Source organism: Pygocentrus nattereri, chromosome 9 (genome assembly GCF_015220715.1).
Source record: "Pygocentrus nattereri isolate fPygNat1 chromosome 9, fPygNat1.pri, whole genome shotgun sequence".
NCBI classification, from domain to species: domain Eukaryota; kingdom Metazoa; phylum Chordata; class Actinopteri; order Characiformes; family Serrasalmidae; genus Pygocentrus; species Pygocentrus nattereri.
Genome location: NC_051219.1, coordinates 29,599,494 through 29,623,956, shown reverse-complemented (window position 1 = coordinate 29,623,956; position 24,463 = coordinate 29,599,494). Strand labels below are relative to the sequence as shown.

At 39.6% G+C, this 24,463-nt stretch overlaps 1 protein-coding gene across 2 annotated transcripts; it reads right to left on the bottom strand.

Moving 5' to 3' along the window:
• Positions 1-861: 861 nt before the first annotated feature.
• On the bottom strand, positions 862-24,463 carry si:ch211-225h24.2. 2 transcript variants are annotated; one of them, XM_017706852.2, is made up of 4 exons: positions 23,669-24,012; positions 13,740-13,787; positions 7,021-7,136; positions 862-2,998 (listed from the first exon to the last, which is right to left on the bottom strand). In XM_017706852.2, exons 1-4 carry the CDS (start codon positions 23,753-23,755, stop codon positions 2,560-2,562), a joined length of 690 nt encoding a protein of 229 aa, XP_017562341.1. In that variant the 5' UTR covers positions 23,756-24,012; the 3' UTR covers positions 862-2,559. The 2 variants fall into 2 exon arrangements, with proteins under 2 accessions (XP_017562341.1, XP_017562350.1); XM_017706861.2 differs by lacking the exon at positions 13,740-13,787 and having other exon boundaries at positions 23,669-24,463.

Here is a 24,463-nt window from a genome sequence, read left to right as displayed (position 1 = left end):
TTCTGCAAGGATGATCAATATATGATCATTAAATAGTATGATGAAGGAGAACGTCAAAGGAAAATAGTTCAAAAAAAGACCTAAAGATTTCCAAAACACAAAGTGGTTAAAAATATACAGGAAAAAAAAAAAATGGGACCAGCTGTTTTTGGTAGATCAGCAAACCTGTCTACATCAGATAAACAGCACTTAAAGCTTTCATCTGTGAGAGAGAGGAGAAAAAAATCAAGCTGCTTTGGATCTGAAATTATCCACAGAGGTTTCTGTCCATCCTTCCACTGTGAGAAGACAACGCAGCGCTATGGTCTGAAAGGATTTTTAGCTGTTAAGAAGCCTCAGAAACACAGAAAAGGAAACAGTGGACTGACCATCCCAGACCTTAACATCATTGAATGTTTGAGATTACTTAGATTATGAGATGCAGAAAATGCAACCAACTTCCGAGACTGAACTTTGGAGGTGTGGAAAAACGTCCCTTATGAAAAACAAAAAGAAAGGAAGCTGTAATAAAGGAAAAGGTAGACTCGCTGAATACTGGAAAGGGAAAAAAGTTATATATATTATATTATATTTAGTTATTGAAGCTTCTGTGTAACTTTGAAAAAATGAATCTTTACTTAACGGACAATCTGACGGTCTCTGACATTTGCACAGTACATCTTAACCAACTCTCACAGTAGTGATTGTCACTTGGTTTAGGTCTTTTTGGTGAGATTGTAAAGATTTGGCAGATTTGGCAATAAGCTACCTTTTGCAAGCAGATATGACATCTTTTCGAAATTCAGATGCACCATTTTCAAAATACACCACATGTAGAGATATATATATATATATATATATATATATATATATATATATATATATATATATATATATATATAGACCATCCTCCCACAGCCTGTCTTCACCACTACTCTAGGCAGGCAAGATTTCCCTATTAGCTGGATAACTTAAGCCAACAGTCAAGTACAGAGAACATAAGAGGTTCTACTGGACATTCCTTTGTTTTACGTTATCCTTACTGTGACATCCTGCTGTATGACACACACCCTTGTGACTTCAGGACATCATTAAATTGATAAAATCTGCCAGCACTGGCTGTGGTCCATGTTGACATTACCAAAGGCCTAGTGCCAGTGTTTGAACAATGTAACTGGACAGACTGGGAAACTTCACCAGTCAAAGTACGGTACTGTGCAAAGGTCACAGACCACCCTTCATTTATTAATTTGCAGTCAATTCAGCCAAGTACAAGTCACTGTCAGGAAAAAAAAAAAAAGCAGAACATATATTTAACAGAAAATTTAATTCAACCAAAGTCTCAACAACATGATAGTTTCTCAGTATTTACCTTGTCCACTCATCTGTATTACAGCTTCCATTCTTTTCAGGAGACTTTCAGCTTTCTAAAGAAATCTGCTTCCACACACAAAAGTTCAGTCTTAGAAGATGGTTGCGTCTTCCACAATCACAGTAATCACCTACTGATGTTGAGATTTTAACTTCTCTTCAAATATCTCCTGAAAAATTAGTCAAGACTGGAAATGACATAAATGAAGGGCAGTCTCTGACTTTTGCACAATACATGACAAAACAGGACAATCAGCATCTGCAGTAGTAATACAGTAGTTTCATATTTCTTTAAGGCTCAAAAGGCAGTGGCACAAACTACGTAGGCAAAAATGTGCAATTACAAAATTCTACAGTTGTTTATTTGATTTGCATTTAGGTCCAGGACAATGTCTGTCCCAGGTCGTAGGTCAGTGTTCTAAATGCCTGAGTGTTTTTCACGTTGATTTGAGCTGGAGAATGTGGTTACTCTATGACGGTTAACAAAATGAACAAGCAGCAGTGGAGGTACAGGATTGTGTAGTGTCCACATTTAGGTGGTATAAGGCATTATTCAAATGATTTTAGATCAAGACTCATGCATTCACATTGAGAGCTATACATACTATATATACTCTAAGATCCCACTTGTTTTCAGAATTTATAAGGCACAGTAGTCTCTTATATCGCCCCCTGCCTGTGGCTGTGCCAAGTACAGACAGCCCTAAGAAGGCAGGCAAGCTGATTGGCTGAGCAATTAAGGCTGATAGCAGTTAACTAATATACTTAAAACACTAAACTATACTTATCTAAGGTTCTCTTGAAGAACTGCGATGTTGATTCTGACAAGTGTTTCAGTAGATCAGGCAGCAGATACCGCAAAGTAGTGAGCACTTTTATCGGGCAGCATAGCATGCTGGGTTTAATGCAAAAAAAAAAGAAGAGAAGAAAAGAAAACATAATAATAAAATCTATTTCAGCAGTTTTGAAAAAGCCACAGAAAAGGCTCTCCAAGGCCTGGCGCTACTCTGGACCTTCAAAAACCTTCCAACCATCAAGTACACTCAAAAGGGCACCATCCCAATTGTCTTCACTTGCTTCCTTTGATTGTTCACTTCATTTGCAGCACTTCTCTGCAGTGCAATCCAATTAGAACAGAGCCATGAATGTACAAGGGCTTGATTAGCAGTTCTATCTTTCTTCATTAAGGTGGGGCCACAAAAGAGATCATCATTTAAGTCCCTCCCATGAGCTCTCTGATAGGCCCCCGGGACTGCGGCGGCGGACGGCGGCCAATTTGTCCCGCGCTCGAGCCGCCCACTGCACAGGACGTCCCGCCTGGGGCTCGGTCAGACTGGAATAGCGAGAAGAGTCTTCTTCTGACCCCCCCAGACCCGCCCAGGAGGGTAAGGTCAGTGACCCGGGCAGGGAAATAGACAGCGGAGAAGAGAGTGCAGAGGAGTCACTCTTTTTCCTCTCTCCCTCACTCCTCTCCTCACCCAGTGCCTCCTCGCTCAGCTGGGGCGGCTCCCAGCCCTCCATCTTGTCCATTTTGCGGTTGGGTGTGATCTGCCTCATGGTCATGGTGATGCTGTCCCACAGGCAGTGAGCGCGGTCCTTCTCCGGGTTCTGCTTGCTCTTCTCCTCCTCCAAGCTCTTCTTAGCAGACCTGAGAGGGACAAGTAGAGAGAAAGAGAGAGTCAATTAAAACTTAAAACTACATTAGTATTTATCAAGTCTCCTGGGACCAGACTCTTAAAACTCTTAAAAACTTTAAGAAAACTTGTGAAGGTTCTTACAACAAAACACCAAGAAGTTCATAAATCATTTTGAAGGTACATTGACTCATATTAGTGAGAATGCTGTCTGTCCTTGCTACTTTGGGCCTGGAACATCTGCTATAGCACTATGCAATTTTGGAGGAGTGGGCACAAAACCTATCGCGAGAACTACATAACGCTTTATGGCACCATGTCATACACCAAGAACTCTTCAAGTATAAAAAGAAGCTCTGTATTCTGTGCATGGACGTCATGCCAGTGGCTACAATAATACTGAACAATACTTTGTCACATAAAGCAAGGAGGAGGAAAAGAGAGAGTGACCAAGCAAGACGGTATAGTAAATCTTGGACTAGCTTTTAGTCATTGACGAAAGCAGAGTATACATCCCTGTCAATTTTGTTTATGAAAGCCAGTTTGTGTAGGCTTTAATCTGCGTCATCCCTGAGTTTTATAACTTTTCCAGCTGCCAAAATTCATCTAACCTCAGTGCCTTTTCAGGCTAACATGCAAAGAAATAAAACCCTCTTACACCAAAAAGGTCAGTCTCATGCTGAATAAGCCTTGAAAGTTTGCAACCTCCTATAAAAACAAAATCCTGCAATATTACTCTACCTTGTAAATCAACATGGTTGTTTCTTCTTCAGATGTCTTTGCAGCTGTTGTACTATATTCCAACTCCCTGGCAGAATCCCACTTCTTTTTGCGCATACATCACACAGGCATATGGACACCACAGATTACATTCGTGAGTACTAGGGCCTAGTAGACTTGTTTATGCAGTTTCTGATACTGTGCATGACATACTGTTATCTAAAAAAATGGACAAAGTTATAGACAAAATTCAAGCTTAAGATGGCTGTTACTAGCTATGCAATCTATTTTTATAAATTGTGCATATTAGATTTTAGATTAGATTCTGCCTACTTTGTTAATGTGTAACTCTGGAATCACCAAAGCTTGAGGGTCAGTTACTTTAACACGGTATGAACTAACAACACTGAACATCACCCAAAAAAAAACCATTAGTCACACCTTCTTAAGAGCGATAACAGGCCTCTACCGCTATTGTTCTACAGCTATATATGTCCCACCTTTATATCCTGAGGTGGACACACATGATAAATCAGTGGTCACTGTGGACAGGAAGGTGATGTTTGAGGCTCAAGTAGTTTCCACAGCTTTGTGAGGAAGGAGGGGGTGAAAGCCTCAGGGTGGAGTTTCCACTTGGAATCAGTAGCACATCACAACATGTTAGAGTGAGGTGTCTGGGTAACTTCATTACTGCCACGTGGCAGTTTTATGTATGACCATCAAATTTATTTAATTATTATTAAATATAAATAGGGGACTGTAATGATCATTACATTTAGAAAGCTAATTGTTTATATTATTTATTAATTGGGTTGTTTTGTTCATTACAATGTCATTTTGTTTCTCATTCATTATTTTAAATGATTTATTAATGTTGTTTTAAGAAAAACACTCACCGGCCACTTTATTAGGTATCTGGCTAGTAAAAGGTTGGACCCCCTTTTGCCTTCTGAACTGCCTTAATTTTTCATGGCATACTTTCAACAAGGTGTTGGAAACATTCCTCAGAGATTTTGTTTGGTTATTTGAGTTACTGTTGCCTTTCTATCATCTCAAACCAGTCTGCCCATTCTCCTCTGACCTCTCACATCAACAAGGCATTTTCATCCACACAACTGCCGCTCACTGGATATTTTCTCTTTTTCTGACCGTTCTCTGTAAACCCTAGAGACGGTTGTGTGTGAAAATCCCAGTAGATCAGCAGTTTCTGAAATACTCAGACCAGCCCGTCTGGCACCAACAACCACGCCACGTTCAAAGTCACTTACATCACCTTTCTTGCCCATTCCTATGCTCGGTTTGCACTTCAGCAAGTTGTCTTGACCACCTCTACATGCCTAAATGCATTGAGTTGTGGCCATGTGATTGGCTGATTAGCTATTTGTGTTAACAAGCAATCGAACCTAATAAAGTGGCCAGTGAGTGTATGTTAATCATTCTAATATCAATTTGAATATTTCTGGCATACCTTAAGTATAATTATTTTTCATATGAGGTGTTCTACATATTTCCTCTGGAATCTGTGTATGCATTCTGTGTAGGTCCCTCCTTTCAGTCTCACAAATTCTGAATGGCTGTTCTGAAACAATCCAAGGCAGAGAATAGTGGGAGATGCCTGTCAGAGTCATGTTTCCTATCTTTTAAGATTCTTATCATGCAGGAGTTCAGCCAAGTCATACCAGGACTCATAACAGAGGGCTGAAACTCTGCTTCACTCGCAGTCCATCCTCATTCTTGATAACTCTTCTGGGCTTCAGGTTAATCACATTACAACTCGTGTTTTGAAACATTGGTACTGAAGGGAATGAATTTTGAGTCCAATTTATTCCCATGTTAACCTTTTTAATACCAGATATTTGTGTTGTAATCCACTATTCTTTGCTAATAACATGACTTCTTAATACTGTGGTCGGACCTGTTTGGATATACAAAGAACATAATATTTCATATTATTTCATAACCTTAAAAAGCTCATGTTTAAGTTCAAATAACATCCATCCATCCATCCATCCATCCATCCATCCATCCATCCATCCATTTTCTAATCCGCTTCTCCGTCAGGGTCGCGGGGTGGTGCTGGAGCCTATCCCAGCAGTCTTCGGGCGGAAGGCAGGATACACCCTGGACAGGTCGCCAGTCCATCGCAGCGCAGACAGACAGACGCAGACAGTCACTCACACACTCACACCTAGGGGCAATGTAACATATCCAATTGGCCTGGCTGCATGTCTTTGGACTGTGGGAGGAAACCGGAGAACCCGGAGGAAACCCACGCAGACACGGGGAGAACATACAAACTCCACACAGAGAGGACCCCGGTCACCTGGCCGGGGAATCGAACCCAGGCCCTCCTTGCTGTGAGGCGACAGCGCAACCCACCACGCCACCGTGCCGCCTTCAAATAACATGTTTCTCAATATTTCTTGCACATGTATTTGCTGAACTGAACATGCTAAATTTGAGTATGTTCCATATTTAATGCCCCCATTTTATTTTTACCAACATGAACATGCATATTCACCAACTACTAGGGGGCAGATTTTAATGAGCCAAACAAATGTAAATGTATTTTTATGCCTATTTTGATGTCGAAAAAAAAAAAAAAAAATGGATGATGACTGGATGAACTGAAAAGAGTGCACATACGGTTTTCATACATTGTAGCAACTGTGAAGCAACATCTTAGCAACCACCTGAGATACTATAGCAATGCCCTAGCCACACCTTTGCCACCACCTGGGATATGACAGCAACAGCCTAGCAACACCTTAGCAACTACCTGACCTATGGTAGCAATGTCTTAGTTAAACTTTAGCAACCACTTCGGATACCACAGCAAAGGCCTTGAAACACCTTAGCAATTACCTGGGATAATATAGCAACAGCCTAACAACACTTTAACAAACACTTGGAATACCATTTCAACAGCCTAGCAACACCTTAGCAACTACATGGGATTTCATAGCAACAGTTCTCCCAAGCCAACATACACTCTGGTCACAATTTTACCATGATTCAATTTGAATCCATTTTGTGGTAATATTTAGGATAATTTTTAAAAAGCATATTGAATATGTAAACATGACTAGACAAATTCTTCACACAGTAATGGAACATAAAGAAAAAACAATGCATTTGTTAAATATTTCTATATTTAAAAATAGTTCTATTTTGTCCAAAAAGTAAGTACAAAGGTTTATTATATACTTATTATAATTCATTATAATTAGCTGTAATTCCCAAAAAAAAAAAAAAAAAAAAAAAAAGATTGATGCACTGCTTAATAAATCACACTGGCCATGTTGAATTGTCTTACCCTCTTCTGTGTGACAGAGTGACTCCAGATAGCAGGAAGTGCTCATCATCCTGTGAAGGAAACAGCTTCTTGTCTCCTCTCTCTCTCTTTGTTCTGACCTTCTTAATCTTGGAGTCCTGTGAGGAAATGACCATGAAATACATGAGCCACTGTGTTTTAGCGGAGCGTTCGGATATGACTTGCATGCACAGATTTGCATGGTGTCAGTGTGCAGTGAGAACATACAGTTCATAAAGTTCTTATCTGATAGCAGACTGAGCAGGGTGATCTGTGCACCACTGATGGTAACAAGGACAACATCGTCTTTGTGATTACTGTAAATTTGCATTAGCACAGATGTCAATTAGAAAGTGACTGAGAATCCAACAGGCATTCAAAAAGCAGTGAGTTCCCAGATTTAATGCATTAAAAACGCACACTAATGGTTCCACACTAGGGTTCTCCTTTAGCAGCTGTAGACAGTTAGCAGCCTGTCCACACACACACACACACACACACACACACACACACACACACACACACGGCCATGTAGGGGGAGAACAGACTATTATAAACAGGTATTTATTCAGCTTGTGTTACACAGAAACTTGTGTGTTATACATGAGAAAATATGAATAGCAATGTCACATGTCAGTATTATATCATTTCCCTGATTAACCCCTAAAAATCCACATATTAAACAGTAGTTCTTTTTATTCAGTAACTACAGGAACTTCAGTGCAAACTGGTTGAACTGTTCTTAGGTTACAGAAGTGTGTAGTAAAACTTTGGGCCTGCTCATGGGCCCTGGCCTTGTACGGGTTTAAACGAAACAACAACAAGTCCTTACTGATCTGAACCACACTCTGATTGAGCTTACGTGTTCACTCATTTAAAGACATTTAGAGTGTTTTCAGGAATAAAGGAAGCCATGTTCATCTTTTATATAGTGATAGAAAGCATGATAGCACACAGGAAGCTATACGCTGATCCTTTTCAATGGCTACGGTGAACTTGCACATGCTGATCAAGATGATTGCTTTCTGTTTTTTCAAGGAGGTTTGCAGGGATATTTTCCCCACATCCCCAAAGTTCAGTCTTAGAAGTTGGTTGCATTTCCTGTTTCTTACAATTAAAGTAATTCTACACACTTCAAAGATACTCAGGTCTGAAAGTTTTAGAAAATCTGGCTTTTTCCTTTGATTTTTGTTTTCGTATTACTTGCACACTTTCCTCATGCAAGTGGATTATCATATCTTATTCACTCAGAAATGTCTCCTGAAAAATGAATAACTTGTACTTGTACATGTTGCCATGTCCTGACGCTGCAAAAAAACAGTCTGTGTTTTGGTTGGGGAGGGTTGCGGGTGGTGCACTTGGCTGGCCATCACATTCCACCAGACGCCCCCTGCTTAAGTATGTAAGTAGCTCTGGATTTGAAATACCAGGCCAGCTTTGCAGCTTATGGGGGCCAGAAACCTTTGGCACAGATTTTCTCTCTCTTAACTGATTTGCTTCCCATTTCTTCATATTCCCTTCTTGTGCTTTGTCTCTTATTAACAGGACATATAATAGCACAGATGGAAATCTGGACAGAGCCTGAGAGTTCTGATGGCAGTGCATGAAGGAGAGTGCTGTGTATGGCTTTGTGTTTGTGTTTTGTGAGAGTGTGAGCAAGCTGCAGATGCAGAAATTCTGTGTCATGTGTAACACACACACACACGAAATTCCAAACACTAAAATAGTAAAAGCATGTGGCTAATTTCATTTTCACCACTCCTTGTTCCATTACAAATCAAAGGCCTTTGTGCTGTGTCCCTTTCCAGTGCTGAAAATATTAAAAAAAAAAAAAAAACCTCACACACACACACATAAGTTTGTTTTTATACCTTGTCAGGATGTGGACTCATACATACACTATATTGCCAAAAATATTCACTCACCCATCGAAATCTTGATTTAAAGTGAATTCAATGGCCACAGGTATATAAAACCAAGCACCTAGGCATGCAGACTGCTTATACAAACATTTGTGAAAGAATGGGTCACTCTCAGGAGCTCAGTGAATTCCAGCGTGGTTCTGTGATAGGATGCTATCTGTGCAACAAGCCCAGTTGTGAAATTGCTTCAGCAGACCAAGAGATTTTGGACAATTTTATGCTCCCAGCTTTGTGGTAACAGTTTGGGGATGGCCCCTTCCTGCTCCAACATGACTGTGCACCAGTGCACAAAGCAAGGTCCATAAAGACATGGATGAGCGAGTTTGGTGTGGAAGAACTTGACTGGCCTGCACAGAGTCCTGACCTCAACCTACAGAACACTTTTGGGATGAATTAGTGGAGATTGTGAGCCAGGCCTTCTCGTCCAACTCTGACCTCACAAATGCGCTTCTGGAAGAATGGTCAAAAATTCCCATAAACGCACTCCTAACCCTTGTGAAAAGCCTTCCCAGAAGAGTTGAAGCTGTTATAGCTGCAAAGGGTGGGGCCGACATCATATTAAATGGATTAAGAATGGAATGTCATTCAAGTTGACTAAAACTGCGGGCCAAAAAAGCTGTCTAAACTGCGGGCCATTATGAACAATGGCTCCCACCCACTCTACGACACGGTGATGAGACACAAGAGCTCATTCAGCTCAAGACTCACTCTACCAAAATGCACCACAGAGCACCACAGGAAGTCATTCTTACCTGTGGCCATCAAACTCTATAACTCCCCCCTCAGTGTGTGATTCACAAAACTCAATACGAAACTGTTCATATGTGCAATAATAACAATTGTGTGTGCAATAACTCAGAGGGACACTAACTTAATTTAAATAGTTGTAATTGCTTTATACCTGATGTTTCACATTACTATCACAATCACCGCCACCTTACTATATTCTTAAGTACTTAGATCTGGTGTACATACTGTAAATTCTCTACATTGTCTTAAATTATTAGTAAAGTGTTTATTTTTACATAAATGGCTGCAACTGTAACAACTGCAATTTCCCCCTGGGATCAATAAAGGAATCTGAATCTGAAGTTCATATGCGTGTGAAGGCAGACAAATGAATACTTTTGGCAATATAGTGTATGTCCCATAAAAACCTGTATGTAATACATCCCGTATGTACATACAGAATGCATGTATACACATATATAAGTGCCTATATATAAAATATGCCCCAGGTTTACTTTGTGTATGTTAATACATACAGAAAAAAATGGGACCCATAAAAACTATGCTACGGGTCTGAAAGGATCTGTAGCTGATTGCTGGGATAGGCTCCAGCACCCCCTCGCGACCCTTACGGAGAAGCGGCTTGGAAAATTAATGGATGGATGGATGGATCTGTAGCTGTCAAGAAGCCTTACTGAGAAAAGGAGACAGCCAAAATAGAAGATCAAACAAAGAAGCTGCTGGAGTTGTTAGACTGAACTTTGGAATTCTGGAAATGTCCCTTCAAATTTCCTTGAAAATTTAGTCAGTCTCCTGAAAGGAATGGAAGCTGTAATTGAGGCAAATGAGGGACAAAATAAATGTTTTATGCTTTTTTCTGAATGCTAAAAAAAAAAAAAAAAAAAAACTTTGGCTGTTTGACTGGAATTAAGTCTTTGACTTGTATATGCAAGTACCTGTGTGTAATAAGAGTTATATTCCCCCCCCCCCACACACACACACACACACACACACACGATTTTTAGGCATGCAAAATACTTGACTAAAAAAACTCTGCGTATTAGCTAATATTACATTAGAAAATATCCAACCACTACATGGCCTAAAGTACGTGAACACCTGACCATCACACCTATATGAGCTTGAACATCCAAAACTGCTGGCATTAATACAGAGTTTTCCATTCTTTTGTGCAGGCTTTCCACAAGAGTCTGGAATGTGTTTGTTGGAATTTGTGAAAAACAGCTTCAGACCATTATGTTCCCTGCACTAAACTTTACTACTGACACTATGCAAACCCAAACTTGTTCAGACTGCTAAATAGCAAAGCATAATTAATCCTTCCAGAGAACACGTTTCCACTGCTCCAATGGCAGTGTGCTTTACACTACCTCAGCCAATGCTTGGTACTGTGCATACTGATCATAGTCTTGTGTGCAGCTGCTCAGAAACAGGGAAAGCCATATTGTGAAGCTCTCGATGCACAGCTCTTGTGCTGATGTTGCTTCCAGAGGCAGTTTGAACTTTGTAGTGAGTGATACAATAGATGCTTCTTATCACAAGGCAGCACACAGGCTTCATGGCTGAGCTGTTGCTACTCCTAGACACTTCCATTTCACAATAACAGCACTTACAGTTGTCTAAGGCAGACTTAGCAGGGCTTGTGACAAAGGGGGTATCCTATAACAGTGCCATGTTTAAAACTGAGAGAGATTTGCAGTATGACCCATTCTACTGCCAGTGTTTCTGCAGACATTACATATCTATGTACTTGATTTCCTGCTCCTGTTATCAATACATTTCCTGAAAAAACTTGAACTTAACAGTAAGTGGAAGGACATATAGCCTAAAGTGCTTCTTACAAAAACTAATTTTTTTTTAATTGATAGAGTAAAGCAATTCCTTTTTGATACTGAGATTCAGGTGACATTTGATGACCTGACATTTAGTATTAAATCCAGAAGTGAAAGACATACCTACAATACAGACCATAACTTCATGGGAGGTAATTATGTCTGAACAGCTGAATAGTGATTAGAGTGTGTGAGATTCAGCAGTGTACGTGAAAACAGCTCTGGCCTGCTGCTATTCCCAGAACTGTTATGCTTTTGTCCAGATCACAAAAGAATGCACCACATCCCCTCTTCATGTCCCACAGAGTATGCAGGACACACACATACACAAGACTCATGCATGAGCACAAACACTCACAAAAACATCCTCTTTTTCTTGAAAACAGGATCAATAGCCTAAAAAAAGGTCTTATTCATCTAAAACTGTCCACCAACAGACATATTTCTCAACAGGTGACCTCAGAGCTTCCAACTTTACTCTAATATTCAGATCAAAGTGAGACCATACAGAAGCAGGAGCTGATGGAGGCAACACTGTCTGTATTGTAATACAGAGTGTATACTAGGGCTTGACCGATAATACTGACCAATGTTAAAGTTCCACAGATTTATCTGCATTGGTGGAAATCCTGCTGATAAAGCACTATTGTAATAATTATATAACCACATTTAAGATTCCCAAAAATTGTGAGAGTGCTTGTTATTTACCTTTTTATCATTTAAATTCTGACCATATAAAGTTTATTAGCTTAGGATTACTGATTACTCAAAGGCATTGTTTGGGGTGGGCATTGTTAGTGCTTCTAGAACACTAAACTAGTACAAGGATCATAAAAAAGACCAGTTATAAACTGTAAACAATAGAGGAACTGCATAAACTGTATATAAACAATTTAAGGGCCCATATCCGACATTTCTTCTTTCCTTATTTTCCAATGAGCTCCACTTGTGTGGTTTTATGTACCGTTATTACATAACCATTTTTGGATCTTTCTTTGTCCCTCAGAATAGAACAGGCCATTCTCGTTACTGTACCTTTAAGACGTATTTATGTAAATGCCACAGAAAAAAGGAATTCAAAACAACCATATTTTACAGCTTAGTTTATACATATGGACTGTCAGGACCGAGGAGTGTAGGGTATGTTTTGAAATTTTTAACAGTGTTTCTACATCTAACTTTTTTTATTCCAAAAAAGGAAAGAAAATGTGGCTTTCTATTATATGAGCCCTTTAAAGTGGAGTCATTATGATAAGATTTCACTGCTTTTCTGAGTTAACTGAACTTTCTTTAGTCAAAACTTCATCATCCCATCATCCTTTGTATGATTAAAGGGTTCTCTGTACCATGAAAGGGTTCTTCAGAATGTGCTGTAGATGGTTCTATATAGAAGCTTTTTGAAAATGGTTCTATATAGCCCCCAAAAGGGTTCTTATAGGGCTATATAGTACCCTATTCAGGTTTAAGGTTCTATATAGAATCATCTACAGCACATTCTCTACCAATCTGAAGAACCCTTTCATCACGCAAAGAAACCTTTATTCATGGAAAGGGTCTCTGAGTGTTCATGGCTCTTCATAGAACAATTTTCTTTACTAAAGAACCCTTAAAGAACCATTTTAACTTTAAGTAGTAGCTTTCTGAATGTCAGCCCTTTATGCCATCTTATTTTATTCATTTACTTCTGCCAACTTTAGATTTGTTTCCTTAAACAGTTTATTTTTGTAGCCATTGGACAATTTAATTATGGCTATAATAACTGATTTGTAGATGCAATTTGTTCATACCAACTTGTTCACGATGCATATCACAACAAACAACCTTAAGTCTGACTTTTTCTGCACATATTAGGGTACAATGTCTGTGTTTTTGCCAAGTTTTACATATAAAAAATGTGTCATAATTTGTACACAGGCCACACTTTAATTACTTTTCTTCAATATGTTGAATACAGTAAATAAACAGTAAATGTGCAGTAAAATGTGCAGAAGTGTGTTCTCTGTGGAGAATGTGTTAACTTATTTTCATTTAGAAAATCAACAAATCACTTGGGTGTCCAAACTGCTTATGACTGTATGTGAGTGCTGGAAAAGTCACGCTGAACTTCTTATTGAGGCCCAATCTGTGGCATGGAATTCAAGCGTTTCTGTGATCCAGAGACTGTTTAGCTATTGTACACGGTCACTGGGTGGATGAGTAGTGCACTGTGCGTGTTTACCTTTGTTGAGAGGCTCAGCACTTCCTCTGTTCCCTCTGATTCTTTATCCTGAAAAGCAGAAGCCAGTGAATAACACAAGAAGGAAACACACACACACACACACACACACACACACACACACACACACACACACGAGGAGAAATATTTTTAGTTGGGTAATATAAACAGAAACCTGTGGTGCATTGGGAGGGGTCATCAACACCCACAGATCATTCAGCTGCACACTTCATAAAGCTATTTCAGAGCAGCTACAGTCAACAGATCCATTTATTTCTCCAGCCAGTCTGCGAAGGAAACCGATACAATGAGGCTCGGTTAACAATGACCTACTGCTGCACTGAACTAGCCATAGGCCTCACAGCGTATCCATTCACCGCTGACTTCACAGACCGCAGGACCAATAATAGCCATTCTGAGCTGCTGCTTCCTGCTATGGGACGTTTTCCACTTCCTGAGTGTGGCATGTGCACTGTAAGAGAGAGCCTCAAGGCCAAGGGTTCTGGTCTGTCGATTTTACAGTGGGGACAGTGGCCAACAAACCAGAGGTGCGACTACCGATTAACCTATTCACTATTATTCAGTTCATTTGAATAGTCAAGCTAATATTTAAATAGCTAACTGAATTATAGCCCATGAATCTAACCATCGTGTCTTCTGCTGTTTTCTCTCTCTTTGCCCCATTACAGCTTCTTTGCGGAGACCATGGTGGTCCTCCCTGCCAGTCCATTATAGATTACACTGGTTGAATCAAAGTGAAGGGGGGGCTTTACTGACCTTGACTTCATTCTTGACCGATTTATGACTCGACTCGGACTCACATTTAACTGATTCATGACTCAAATCCAACTCACCCATAACCGACTCGGATGTGCAGTTAACTAGCTCACGACTGTCGACAAAAAGTGCCAAGTACCTCACTGACATTCCAGTCCAGCTCATCCTTTTGGAGAATGGAAAGTGCTAAAATGTGGGTTTTATTAAACACACACACAAAAAAATAGATTGCATTACTGAGTCAAACGCTACAAACTACTTGTAAGGTTTTTGTGAGATTTTAGCAATCATTTCAAATATGATTTTAAAACAGTAATTGGACATTCAGTTTTGAGTATATTAGTTTTTCCCCAGATGTGAGCTGAGATGGGAGCCTGGTTTTGCATAACTGGAAATAACTGCCTGGCTTTACTGTAAATATGGCCACCAAGCGAACAGACTTTCCTGTAAGGACTAAAAAATAAAGCTACATAGCTTGTAAGCAAACATCCTGCCATACAGTCTTGGATACCATGGGGGGACTGTTTGGGGCTGGAACGGTTCAAATAGTTACACTTTTCATGTTACACTTTTGCCATATCTGTCACCAAAAGTCACCAAAAGTGGTTAAATCTAGGCCGGCCAAAAAAAGTTAATATGAAATGCTGTTAGCTTAGCGCCAACATCTACTCCCACACGGAAGCAAGAAGAAATCATCATTATTGTAGTGCGTTTCTTGATTGTTTATGATCTGAACTGAACTTCAACAATGGATGTTACATACAAATGCAGCCACTAACCTGGTCATTAGGTAAAATACCCTGAACGAGGGCTGACCATTGACCACTGACCACTGCTTTGGCCTTCATAATACATGTTCACAGCATTGCAAACATACCATTCAAACATGAAACACATGCAAAGTCCTATGGGTCATTCTCCATTTGAGTGGGAATTCAGGTGGATACAATTTTAACAAACCAATTTCTTTCATCCTAAAATTAAATAATCTTAATATGCCCATGAAGATATATGATCATATATGCAAATCGAGCCCTTAATTCCAAACATATTTTACCAGTGAAATTCTGGTTAAAACTGAAGGTTTTGTAAATTGGCCGACACATTGGTGGTCAGGTGACCCTGTGCTATTTAAAATCAGTAATAAAAATGAAATATGGCTTCATTTTGACAACATTTTAATTACCCAGCCATTAAAGCACATAACACCGGTGATACAGAAGTTATCTGATGCCTGATAAACCGAATTATTCATAAATTAATTAAATATATAGAGCAAGTGTGAACTCTTATGCCTTGAGATGCTTTCTCTCTGATGAGCCTCTAACCAAAGAAGCAGTTTAACAGAGTTGAAAATACTGTGTTAAAATGTAAAATAAGAGTCCTGAACACTAGTGACCAAAATCTCTGACAAATTATATTCAACTTTAAATGTTAATGATATAAATAGTAAACCTGAATGTTTTATACAAATTCCTAAATTAAACCTCTTAAAATATTGTTTTATATTAAAAATGTGTCTAAAATTTGTTTTGTAATTAGCTGTTTTACATACACAGAGCAAATATTAAACAGGATAAAAGCAAAACTAGAGAAATCATAAGGGAAAAACTACTACTTAATCTGACTTTTGAAGCTGTGCCTAATATTTTAAGCATCTTTTTAAAGCCTTGCAACCTTTGTGAGATGGTTTCTCACTTCAAATTGAGACTGACCCCTATTCTAGGACTGTTCAGTCCTTTTTCCATTAACTCAATGTATTTCTCAAGGAAGGGAGAGAGAAAAAAAAATTATATATGCATATTTCCCTCCTTACTCGTTCCTACTTAGCCTGATCCTGAAAAGAATGTTCTCTTGAATGTTCAGGGAGGAGAAGATGAAAAAGCAGGGCATATTTAAAATATTTCAAATGATTTGCCCTCTGAACTCTGATATGCCTTATCATCATGGAGACCGAGCAAGGGTACACTGGGGACTTTCCCAGAGCAACTCTGTGGTAAGGCTGGGCTTCATCCTGCTTAGCCTTTCTATTCGGTTCACTTGATTTATGGTGGAAAATGGCTCTTAATGTCAACAGAGCTGTTAATAGAAAAATTCTATTAACCACATGACAACCAGGATGATGTGTACACCTCTGACCTCACACAGTTCAATTTCATTATGATTCTTTAAGAAACAATTCAATGAATCGTGAAGGCTGCATTCTACCATGACAAAAGTGCAGTGTCATACTACACTGCATAAGGAGTACATTAATTAGGAGTGTATGTATAGTGTGTACGGGTCAATAACATGTTTTATTGCCCAGATCTATTACTTCCTTAGGAAATAATCAAATAAAATACATGACATATCACATTATTCTACAGTACCACCTTTGTGATATATATTTTCAATGCACCAAAAAAAAAAAAAAAAAAAAAAAAAATCTAAAATGTCAGGTGGCGTGACTTTCCAACCACATAGGCAGATTAAATAGACGATTAAAAATGACTTAAAATCATAACATGTAAAATACGTCAGCTTTAAAAGGATTCGCTTAATTGCAAATGGCATAAGCCCATGGCTTTAGCTGTAAATTCTGATCCCCTCACAATGTTATATGGTGCAACTAACAACAAAGGTCTTTTATCTTGACGTGCTTTTGAAAAAAAGAGTTGGTGGGTGGGTCTGGGGGGGAGGCCCAAGTGACCTTTACAGTGTAATGCCAAGACCAGTATCCCTTTCATAAATATTGGGGGGGAAATTTTCATTTTTAAGTTAAGTGGGTTCAGTTTACCATGTCAGGTGGCGTGACCCAGGAAAAACACAAAACTGTGTTATTATAATAATGTTAATTGATTTTGGTAACAGTATAATAAAACAGTATAACCTTGAGTTCAAGAACAAAGGTTTATAAGCGTGTCCAAGTACAAAGAGTAGTTTATCCATGTTAATAGCACCACCTGGCATTCCCTCAATGGTGAAATTGATTATCCCCTTTTTACATGAATTTACATTGCAAATGCTATGAAACAAAAATCAACGCTTTGAATAAATTCCTACAAATTTCCAAATCCATACGTCAGTTCAGGTTGCAGCCAAAGTCCCTAATTTTACCTTATGTAGTTTCAAATAGACTTGGCATTATCTAAAAGAAAAGGAAAAAAAAAGCAATGTGCATTTAGTGCAGGTTGGACCATTTACACAGTATTTGAATGCAGACAAACTTTCACACAGAAAAAGGAGTAGTCACTTCACAGAATCTTCTTACACACAGTTCTAATATTCCAAAATTGACTGAAGTAAATAGCCACTTCCTTTCACAAGCATACTATAAAGCCATCGCTGTTTGTTGTGACAAGATGTACAGAAGAATGTCCAGACATTAGAAAGATGTGTCACACTACGAAGACTCAGTTCAGCCACATCTGCAGTACAAAGTTCTTTTCTGACAAGCCACTCTAAACCAGATATGATTTCTGCTTCAAAACGAGCATTCCTTCCTCTGGGTGTTGACAGTGGAATTAAACGGAACACGCCAAGTTTAAGCTGTTAAACTGTTTAAGAGCTGAAGGAAGGCTAACTCCATTTTCACCAGAGAAACAATGGCATGAACTTTATATTTCTCCAGCTGGTTGTGTGCAGCATGGAGGTGGACACTTTTACACTTTCATCTTCAACAGACTTTCTATTGACACACCAACGCAGAGCTGAGTGAGTCACACTAAAAACATTAACCAACTAAACTGCATAAAGTTAAAGAGCCATGGCAAAAGAGGGGAATATTTGCTGATCTGAGACCTAGATTTCTGCTTCACAATGAGCACTACACGATCATCACGCAGGAAAAAGGGCCCGGGTTCAATCCCCGGCTGGGCGACCAGGTCCTTTCTGTGGTGAATTTGCATGTTCTCCCTGTGTATGTGCGGGTTTCCTCCCACAGTCCGAAGACATGCAGTCAGCCCAACTGGAGATTGATTAGGACTATGTGCTATTAAAATTAACTGCTGTTTCTTTCTAAATATATCATGGTTACAGATGGTATTTAAAGGGCCGTTCCACTGCATAATTCCATTGCTTAGATGCAAACAAGGTCATTCAGAGTGGTGAGGTGTGAAATGGTTCATTGTAGAGAAACTTGAGCACATAGATTTCTTTACAGTGGTGGGGACAGAAACCAGATTTTATTTACTACCCATAGCGACATCACTTTTTGCTTTACAATATCTCGCATGTGCCTTCATGCCCCAAATGTGTTTTAAAGACATTATCTTCCAAACATTATCTCAAACCCATCATAACAAATGTCTCAGGCGTCGAGCAAGATATTTGGCACCATTACAACCGATCACTTTCTGTGAGGAAGCTTTTAAAAGCATTAAACTGTCTAGATGTCTGGTTATTACCACCACTGCTGTGAACAATTCTGACCCATGAGTTTCTCTACTGGGTTTCCCATGAGTTCCCATGACCCATGGGTTTCTGTACTCTACTACTCTTCTCAACTGAGCATTTCACATCAAATCACTCTGAATGACGTTTGGATCTTAACCATTAATTTCAGAGAACGTTTGAGTGAGTTTTTAAGGGGAGATGGATGTGAGCAGGAAACTCATAAGCAAGAACTAGTCAGAGTTGTTTATTTGTTGTTTTTTTATAAAGGCAGGCAAAAAAACATTTCAATCAAACCAGCTGCTGTCCTACTACATCTTTAGGGCTGGATATTATAGTGAGTAGAGTACAGCAAGTAGTTTCTGTTTAGTTTAAAATAGCCATGACTGACTGAAGCCCCGCCCCCACACTCTATCCTATTAGAAGACGCACAGGTATGTCAGAGCATGAGCAATGTCAAGTTCAACTCTGCCGACATGAACAGATAACTGCGTGAAATTTTCGCACACTGCCATGTGTTCGCGTCTGCTGTCCATCAGCGCATCATTCCCACTGTAATCAGTCACATAGTCTTTAACAGAGCTGCAGATTAGAGGTGAGAGATGTGATGATGCAATACTGTTATCCTAATAAATGACACCACAGTAAACTTTTCTATCATAAGCAATTCAAGAATACCTTTCGCCTTATTGTGGAGAGATTGCAAGGTTGAATCCTATACCAGCCATCCATTACTGGCCCTCTTTAGCTAGATGTAGTAGCATCCTGGATAATGTAGCAATATGTCAAACACTGAGTAAAAAAAAATTTTTTTTTAAAATCACTGCATATATAAATTACATATAGTTTTGATAACAACTTAACTTTCCAACTGCTCCGACTTAAACCCCAGAAAATCAAACATAAGAGGCCAAGGCCTTTGAGATCTGTAGTACTTTAAAAAGGTTTATATAAAAATATACTGAGTAAAAAATTTTTTCTTGGGAATGATCCATGTCAATAATATGCAAGTGAAACGCAAATTTTCAAAAAAGGCCTTAAAAACTGTTAAAAAAGATATATAATTACTTAAGTGTCTTCCACCCCTCGCAAAACGGCATCAGCATTTTGTGGGAAACTATTGAAGCTTTGAAGGGAATTACACTTGTTTTTAAAAGTTGTGCATAAGTAAAGGCTTAATATGTTAATTTAAGTGAGAGTGGTTTGAGTGGTTACTTGATTCTGGAGAAACTCATTGAGTCTGAATTGTTAACAGTGGTGTTGAGAGGAACCAAATGTCTTAGTTTAGAGGCAACCTTACAAAAAAAAAAAAAAACTTCACAAAACGTTCTTTATTGCAACAGATTCAACAGTTTACGGTAGTTTCGAGATAATGTTTTGGCCTAAAACACGTTTTAATAAAACACATTCATGGCGAGGGGTACGTGCAGCACACCGAAAGGCAAATTAGATTTACCACTATTTTTCTGTTATCAGCATTAGATATGAAAAGTCAGAGGACGTGAGGGTTAACTGGTCCTTTTGTACAGTAAATAAAATGTTTATTTGCGCAATGGACAATGCAACCCCTGGTTCCTATCATGACCAGTGTAAAGACACTTCAGTCAGTAAGTTTCTCTATAATGAACCAGTTTACATCAAAACATGTGAAAGACTGAATTATGCAGACATTTAGAAAAATCAGTGTAACTTCCCTTTACGGTTAGCATTTCAGAGAAGAATAGCAGAAGTCACCTGGCCTGATCAGACAGTTTGCTTTAGGCTTGTTTGGTTATGCAAGTGGAGCTGCTCATAGGCCTGGCAACTAAAACTCACCTCGTAGTCACAGAGGGTCTTTATTAAAGCCATGGATGTGAGAGCCCGTAGTCTGCTCTCTGTCGCAGCTGTCTCTCAGAGAGTCAGCATGTTTACAGAGCCAGGCCTGCTGGGAAGAAGGACAAGGCAGCTCTGCCAAGGCCAGCTTCCAGCACACTGCCTGAACCAGACTGAACCCCAACCCCCCGCACAGCGGGGGTCCGCTCTCCAGCTGATCTCCAATTGACTCCAAAACCAAGTGCAATAGTAAATGAAGAGAACAGACAGAAAGGGTTGACCTCTTCTCTGCTCTAAGCTGCTGCCCCACATTGCCTCTGTGGGGAATCTACTGCCTTTCTGAGTGCAGACAGTGCAGAGTTAAAAACACAGCCCTTGGGAGATGGCCTAGAGATGGAGATATTTATGATTAAGGCAGCTTAATCAATCTTTTATTTTGAAAAAATTACCAAGCAGGGGATTATCTTGATCTGCAGCAGAAATGTAATGATTTTGAGACATTCTATTATCTACAATCTAATATAATTGCTTGTAATAATATTCAATAATGTATGCATCTATTCTTAGACCCCAAAATAAAAGTCTCTAGTTGTCTGCAAATGGGGAAAAAAAGCTTTCCATATTGTTTTTGAAAATAATTCAGATATAGGGGAGGGTGATATTTTTGCCACAGCACATCACAAGACTTCTCACAATACACAACATACAGCAGAATATTTTGATAGACACTATGCACTAGTAGTGGCACATTTAAAATGGTCCTCAACTTTCCTCACTTTTTTTAATTGAAAGACTTTGTTGTCGTATATAAACAAGAAAAGCATAAAATACAAGCAAATGGTAGGATATGGGCGCTTTAAGTACTGACAACATTCACAATGTACTCGGAACACAAACTGTTTATCACTATAACAATAACATACTGTCATATGGCCAACCTTTAACTTAGAATTATACAAAAACAATAAAAACCTAATCCAATCGTGATCAAAAATTTCAAAATGCATTGAATCATTTCCTAAAGAATCATAATGGTACCTATTCGTTGTGAGGTCAGAGAGGTGTACCCTTGTTACGAGCTGTTCATTTTCATTTTTCTCTAGTTATTCCAGGGCTACAGCACTAAAAGACAGGCAAAACTTGTTTACGGCCATTAACCACTGCCAAGCAAACATTGTGCCTCTCGCAAGTATGCTCAAGATCCACCATCATCAAAACACACCCTCACTCGCAGACATAGCTTTGCATAAATATTGACACGTTATGTAAGGCTTCGATAGAAACACGATGAAAATCAGGTTGTTGATTTTGTAAGTGAAAATAAACTAACACATCCTGTACAGAAAACAAATACAAACACGGGAAACGCCTGCAAGTGCACAAATTCTTATTTGCAGATTTTAACATATTCGAAAAGACATAAAATCTGAAATATGAAATGTGCCAGACGTTCTGCACATGACACATTTTACAATTTCTTTTGTTCCCAAAGCACTCAACTTAGCAAATAAACAGTCCATTAAAAAGTGAGTAAATATGGCATACCTTAATATGCAAATAAAAGGCAAAGCATCTATTCATGTCTTTCATTTTTCCAGTAAATAAAATCAAGCAAATAAATAGGAACTGTGTGTTGAAACGTGGAGAGGTTGTCCCCTTCGGAGGATGTTTTATTTTACTTCTTAGCAATCATAGAATCAACATAACATGTCATTCAACCAGCAGTGCCCAAACCTTATCACACACTAAGAGTAGGAATGGATTTGAGGTTACTTCTTACTTTTAATGATAAAAACTAAATTTTATCTATGGAAATATAACTTCTTATTCACTATGCGAGACATTTCAAGCTTAACCACTTTGTCACTTTAGAAAGCACACCCACAGATTTCTATCCACTCTGGTGTGGAACTATAACAGGGTAATGAGCCATGTAGCCCGAGTTGGGCAGAAACTACATTTACCAACACACACTGATAGATCTGAACTTTTCTGAGCATTTTCAAATAACACCTTTACTCAGATTTGTCCACTTTCCCCCCTCAGTTCTATTTCAGCCCTTCACACTGGGTTCCCGATTTATTTCTTGCTATTAAAAGGGGATCTCGGATATTTCAAAATGATGTAACCAGAAATTCGGAGTGGTCTGGGGTGAAATACTCAGTTCTAGAGAGGCTAGAATCAGAACTGTTCACAGTGGTGGTCAAAGGAAGCAGACATCTGAAAAGCAGTCAATGAATCTAAAAGCTTCCTGGCAGAAAGTTATTACATGAGATGGTACAGTACAATATCTGAGACATCACTTCACAACGTGAGGTGAGGCTTTGGCCTAAAACAGGGGTACAGGACAAAATAGTACCCAAAAAGATCTGTAGGTCCACTGCTCATATTGGACAGTCAATAAAATGCCTACATTCGTGTGGTAGACATCGTGACCCCTGGCTCCCATTACCTGTATCTGCCCACCAGTCTCCACTTTCATGAATGATGTTTAATGACTGAATTATGCAAAAAAAAATATTGAATTCCAAAAGATTTTTCACCTTTAACTGTATAACTGGTTTTTTTCAGATGCTAAATTGCTTTACTGTGGCTCACACCATTTGCTGTTGGAGCATCATTTTATGTTAAACCAAAAGCTTCCAAAAAACCCAGAAGAACAGCACTTAACTACCCTCCCATACTAAAAGATGACAGAGCTAAGGAGTTCCATTTCATTTCTACAGGAAAGCCTCTACTTGAATCGTTTTGGGCCTAGTACCTTTCTGCATAAGCTGTTTTTGGTAGCTTGCGGGCTTTAACCCATATTTGAGTGACTACTTCAGTGACTAGTTCAGAACAGCTTTAGGCTCCTCAGAGTTCAACCGTTCCAGCGGAACAGCAGCAGCATCACATGCACAAACACAGAAACTACACAGGCAGCCCAGCCTGAGTCACATAAAGCCTCTTTTGTTGCATCCCAGCCTCACCTTTTCTCCGCGCTCCTGCTGCCAGCACACATCGTCCTCCTCTGACGCTTCATCCACCAAAACTTTGCTCTTGCTCTTCTTAAACATGATGGCGGACTGAGATCAGCGCAAACGCCAACACGCAGGGGAAAAACACAATGATCCTGGATTCAAAGGCACACGGAGGGGGGTCGTGGATAGACGAGTGCAGCGACAATAAAGCTAGGCTAACATTTCGTTCTCTCCTTCTGTCTCACTACCACACTCTTCCTCCAGCTCCCGCTCCGGCTCCGGCTCGTCCCACCCTGTCTCTCTCTTTCTTTAATCCCCAGTCTGTGTGGTCTGAGCTGGGTGAAGCACCTGGAGCTCCGCTCCTCCCCCACGCCCCCCCCCCCGGATCACGCTGCTGCCGGCCAGCCAGTCGTCTTCGCGTGCAAAGCTCTGAGGGAGGGCTGCTCCCGCACTGACCCTCCTACCTGGACATGCAGACTCGTCTCTCCACTGATGCCATCTCCTCTCCAGCTGGACGTCTTCTATTAGCTTCGGGCTGCTTACAGTGCCACCGTATATTTAAATGTGCTGATCTACGATCGGTTGTTTGATGGTGATTATTTTAATAAGGCCACAAGTTCATATATCGATGCCATGAGTTAGATTAAAAGATTATTCAAATATGAATTTGTGGCCTCAGTTAAGTCGCCTCAGTGCACCTAACGGTAGCCGTAGGAGCGCGGTGGGCGTGGTCATGCAGAAGGCCGGGCGAGGGAGCTCTTGGAGAGGTGCAGTGTCAGCATCAGGAGAGACATTTACTGTAAA

Coding starts and splice junctions, on each gene's coding strand:
- si:ch211-225h24.2 (XM_017706852.2), bottom strand. CDS start 23,755: ATGTTTAAGAAGAGCAAGAGCAAAGTTTTGGTGGATGAAGCGTCAGAG. Junction 7,137..13,739: donor TGCTGAGCCTCTCAACAAAG/GTAAACACGCAC, acceptor ATTTCCTCACAG/GACTCCAAGATTAAGAAGGT. Junction 2,999..7,020: donor ACTCTGTCACACAGAAGAGG/GTAAGACAATTC, acceptor TGTCCCTCTCAG/GTCTGCTAAGAAGAGCTTGG.